The sequence below is a fragment of the Embiotoca jacksoni genome, unplaced genomic scaffold, assembly GCF_022577435.1.
Source record: "Embiotoca jacksoni isolate LCO1_2020_lvr unplaced genomic scaffold, fEmbJac1.0.p SCAF_32, whole genome shotgun sequence".
NCBI lineage: Eukaryota > Metazoa > Chordata > Actinopteri > Embiotocidae > Embiotoca > Embiotoca jacksoni.
Window position 1 is genome coordinate 3476950 of NW_027185384.1, and position 5229 is coordinate 3482178.

General features: G+C 36.8%; 1 protein-coding gene across 1 annotated transcript; it reads right to left on the bottom strand.

Annotated features, from left to right (window-relative positions):
- Positions 1-400: 400 nt before the first annotated feature.
- Positions 401-3440, bottom strand: LOC138207603 (troponin I, slow skeletal muscle-like). The gene is made up of 8 exons (XM_069164954.1): positions 3398-3440; positions 2767-2776; positions 2528-2569; positions 1958-1999; positions 1470-1601; positions 1273-1362; positions 889-1071; positions 401-779 (listed from the first exon to the last, which is right to left on the bottom strand). Exons 3-8 carry the CDS (start codon positions 2546-2548, stop codon positions 678-680), a joined length of 570 nt encoding a protein of 189 aa, XP_069021055.1. The 5' UTR covers positions 2549-2569; positions 2767-2776; positions 3398-3440; the 3' UTR covers positions 401-677.
- Positions 3441-5229: the final 1789 nt, after the last annotated feature.

The window sequence follows — 5229 nt, forward strand, 5'->3', positions numbered from 1 at the left end:
TTATTGTTTCTGAAGCAATTAAAGACCGGGGCAAATTTACTTGAAAAATGTTTTCATTATGCAAAATACTCAAAGCTTTATCTCTACTGTTAGGCAAAGATTTCTCCAATGTGAGGAAAAAAAAAAAAAAAAAAAACTAAGTGTATTTGTTTCTTGCAATTTCAGTTGCTTTGAGTTTACTTTAAATACGATCTTTCACTTTTATGTGATACACAAGATCTATTTAAACACTGTGATGTGGAATATATGCCACTGACACTTGTTCCCCCACCCTTCACTTTTCCTTTTTTTTCCTTTTTAATCCTTCATCAGCTAAGCTGCTTTCCGTCCTCTTACATAAACCACCGGTCGGCAATAAAATGAAACATGATAAAGTCAAGTACAGATATTGAACATCAAAGACGGAAACAATACCCGTTTATTTATATCCACTTTCATTGTCTTCAGGTGTCATAACAAAACAAATATTCTTTGGCAATAAAAAACAAAAAAAACAATGGGTCTCTATTCATCCAACACTTGAAGTGCGTTGAGTCATTGCACTTAAAATGGCCATCAGCTGATGGGGGTTATACCGCAAGCTTAACAGTTAGCATTCAAATGAGTATTCCATATTTCTGTCAAGACAGCTTTCTTCTCCATGCTTTCAGGTGATCAGCTTCGTTGTTTGCAGTGTCTCACTGGCCTCCGCCGGCTGTATCGAACATCTTCTTACGGCCCTCCATGCCTGACATGGCCTCCACATTCTTACGCCAGTCGCCCACTTCAGTGGTGAGCACCTGGGAATGAAGAGAAACAGGAAACATCAGAATACGGAGCATTACTGATGTGTATTTTTATTTTATTTTACCTCAAAGAATTGTAGCAGAACCATCTGGGAGTGCTAACCTTGTCCGTTTTGACGTCTTCCTTCTTCACAGACTTGAGGTTAGCTCTGAGGTCCATTGAGCCCTTGTGTTTGGAGCCCAGGAGAGCTCTCATCATCTCATCTGCTGACACCCTCACCTTCCTCAGGGCAGGCTTTTTGAATTTACCTCCAAGGTCCATGACCTTAAGCTTTAGCTCATGGATCTAAAATCATGACCGAAAACACATGAAACAACACATTGATACCTAAAAGTACAATGGTTCTATTGGTAGAATAGTTCAAGCAAACTATTAAAAAGCTAATGAAGGATGTGTTCTGTTTTTTAAGACTAACTCTTTTTTAAAAAAAAAATTTTTAGAGGTATAATATTTGCTAGATGCAGGAAGAGTTTAAGGGAGACTTACATCTTTGTTGTGTTTGCCCACTTTGTATTCACAGTCATATCGCTCCTCATCCGTCACGTCAATTTTTGTATGAAGCTGCTTGCATAGTTTCTAAAAAAAAATTCAAACTTTTAGTTAAATATGCTCTCATATTTTCTCCTGTAAAAAAAAAAAAAAAAAAAAAAAAAAGCTGATCTTCTGCGGTTTATAACCCTTACTTTTAGCTCCTCCAGGGGCATTCCAGAGAGTTGCAAAGGGGGCAGCTTCTCCCCTAGATAACGCACTTTCTCCTCCTCCCTGTCCTGCGTCTCCCTCTCCAAATCCTCACAGGCTCTCGTGAGGAGAAGCATCTGATTGGACACATCAGATCAATCAATCAAAAGAAACTGGACTGGGAGATTTTAGTCTGATCATAGAAAAATCCTCAATAGAGTCCAAGATATTACATTGATTTTATGTCAGTTTACAGGATGGCAAAGTTACGTATTTCTACATATGCAGTATATTTACATTCAAAATATCAAAATTGTATCAACATGTCTTGGGTCACCAGGGGGTGAGCCATTTGCCAGCATTTATGTAGACAAACTGTATTTCAACTAAATGTATGAAACGATTGGGGTGGTCATACCATGGTGTTAAATAATATCCAGTTTTAAATTCATGCGAATATGTCAAACAAAAAGGGTATATAACACAAACTCACTTTGAGGGAGAGCTTTCGAGAAGCCGAAATCTTTGATTTCGGCTGTGAAGAAAGATAATGGTCAATGTCAATGTCAAAACACAATACATTTTTATGTTTCAGTGATCATAATTCAATATTACTGAGACTATTTAGGTTTGCAAAGCAGTACATGAACGGACAATGGCAAAAATAGTGTAGCTTGCAGTGCTGTCCAACAAAGCAAACAAAAGGTGAGTGGTATCTTTCAGCTAAAATAAAACCTTGCAAAACTTCCTCAAAAAGGTCATTTTAGGGCTTTTCACTTTTACTTATCATGTCCATAGGACACTTGATCATCAACTCTTCCATATTCAGTAAAATTGTATGGAAATACCTGTAAGTGTCAAACTCAACACAACTCACGACAGCGGCACGTGAAAAGATAATGCTTTATTATTAGGATGAAGTCAAGGGGAAAGCTCTCAGGGATGCAGATAACAATTCTGAGAGAGAGAGATAGGCAGTGCCAGATTGTTGCCATGTGCATAAGGACAATGTGTCCCCTCTCCATGCATGGAGGATTAGCACAGTGGAATATAGCTCGCTCACCTTATCCCCTTTGGGATTCATCGTTCGGGGTCTGTCGAGCTCCTGAAACAGCAAACAGACAAATGAGAGTAATGATGTTACTGGCAATCACAGTTACAGTCTGTTTACATGAGAACATTATCTATTCGTATCTATCTCAAAAGTGAATGTAACTTTCCTTTAATCAACAGCAGACAATCAGACAAATATAAACCACATTAGTAGCACTAAGGGATAGAGGATAAAAGAGATTGTCTTACCTCACTTCAACTGTAATCACAAAAGCAAACACAGAAAGAGAGAGAAGTATGTGTTATTAAAGTTTTGGGCTAACATTTGACCATAGTTCAACCACAGTGTAATTTGATCTGTCAAAGCACCACAGAGCACACAGTCCTCAACATCCTTTCACAAGCAGATTAAAGCAATGGCAAGACAAGAGCAATTTATATTCAGCATCATTAGGATTTTTTCATCCTCTATAATTCATGACAGCTCAACAGATTTGTTAACACATCATATCACAACAACATCTGTACTAACAGACCGAATTCAGACAGCAGCAGTTGCAAGCAAATTTGGCTATTCAGAATGTTTCATTACAATATATAACATCTAGCAATTAATACATAAACAACTGTGACTACAGTAACTCCGGTTACTGTCATTTGATCATATTGTCTATAATAACAGTTATTTTGTATTAATTGTTCCGAAAACTTGCAAGAAGATAAGACAAATTATATTTAAATAAATCTGGAAATATTCCATCATTTACTACAATCAGAATAAAAGACAAATATGGTTGTATAGGTATTAACAACATTAAAAGTAGGAAAATGAGTGAAAGCCTCAAATACTTAAAACAGGATAAACAAATTGTTGATTTACCTGTGAATGGGTTTCTGCAGAGGTGTAGAGAGTCGAGCAGCGGCTGCTGGAGACAATGGGCAGCTTTTTATTGAGGTGGGTGGCGAGTGCGCAGCAGATATAACGTCTGGTCCCAAGAATGTGCTGGCATGAGACCAAGCATGAAATATCACCTCCCCTGACACTGTGACAACATTGGGAAGTGTAATAATAAATCAGGAGCATTACCTTAATGGTATTGTCTTTATATTGCTATTTGGTGCATGAAACAATCTTATTATTCCTCCTCGGAAATAAGAGTAAACAATAGGATGGAAATTTTGCGAAATCTCTCTGAATGTGTAGCTGGTGCCAGCGGCAGGTTAGCTTGGCATAAATACTGTAAATCTCAGCAAACATTTAACCTCTATTCGTATCTATCTAAAAAGCATTTAGCTCTGTACAAAGGTTCCAAAATATGCACTTTTTTAAAGCCAATGATAAATCTGTTTTTTTTTTCCTGCTTAGTTAAACCTTAAAAAAGAAGAAAAAGAAAAAAAAGCCTGAATTCATAGAAATTCTAAACAACAATATGCAAAAAATATTCTCTGCTTATGACCATTTGTAACTCCTGTTGTTCTTTTTACACTTCAGGTTTTGTGCAATTCGGAGGATGTTCTTGATTACAGAGACCGAGGTTCACATCCAGATTCACATTTATGGTTAGATTTATGTGGCAAAAGTCAATTAAAGTTAGGTAAATTCTGCGGTTTTGGTATGAGGACTTTACACCAAGACTATAATCCCTTGGCCCTTTTTAACTCCTGTAAACTATACATGTAACAAGTAATTACATTCATAGTTTAGAGGTCAAGAGAGCCCATTCCCTGAGTAATAATGATGCAGTTGTTGAGTATAACACACACTCAAAGCTCTCATGGATAGCAAAAGCGCACAATCATACTCTAAGAATAGGTCAGGCCCCTTTCCCTTTATAGGTTGCTTTTAACTGTAGTAACACTGTCAAAGCACAACGTGAGATCTAAGGAAAATATTTTCCTCAATTGTTTTTTGACCATTTGAGGTTATTAAGTCAAACATGTCAACAAGTAGGACACAAAGGAGAATCACATGCAGGGCATACATCTGTATTTGTATGGGAGCAGTGAAATAACTGTTACTGCTCTGATTTGTCATTGGGGAGAGTGACATTATCAAGGTTAAATGAAAGGAATTAGATAATATGACAATCATGCTATTTTAATCACATTTATTATTATTAAAAAGTATAGCATGGTGTGATTATATATCAAAATAACTACAGGTTGTCCCATTTTGGCACTTTAGCTCTGAGTTCAATAGAAGAGGGGGAAGAGCAGTAATCACAGGCTTTCATAGTTGCCACAGTGAAGATATTCCAGGCTACATTTAGACTGGAAGAAAATGACTGGGATGTTTTGGCAGAAAATAAATATGTTCATTAGTGTATAATTAATAGTGTACATAGTGTATGTTCATTGTGTTTTTAACTTAGAAAGCACCATATATATCTTATAGAGAGCAAGTCCTCTTCCATGGAGCCCGCCATGTTGCACTGCAATGTTTTTAAATTGGACCGCTTAGTCACGAATGGACAACCCAAACAATGGAATCTACAGAGGGCCTTTCTTGTTTTTCACAAGTTTTGTGACCACTGTGGGTTTTTCTCAAAAGGGAAATTGAAATTAGTGGCCACTAAAACCAACACACGGCTTCTAAAAAAAAACTTCAGTTTAATTATGATCCTTGTTTGGGTTTTGTTAGTTTGTTAGTTTGTTTTCCAGTTTCCTACGCATGGTGTGATTGGATTCTTGTGAAAAAAAAAAAAAAAAATG

Bases quoted from the DNA above. Each gene is read 5' to 3' on its own strand.
- LOC138207603 (XM_069164954.1), bottom strand. From the start codon at position 2,548: ATGAATCCCAAAGGGGATAAG. The intron at 2,000-2,527 runs GTGAGCGAGCTA...CTTTCTTCACAG, and splicing joins TGAATCCCAAAGGGGATAAG to CCGAAATCAAAGATTTCGGC. The intron at 1,072-1,272 runs GTAAGTCTCCCT...TCATGATTTTAG, and splicing joins TGGGCAAACACAACAAAGAT to ATCCATGAGCTAAAGCTTAA.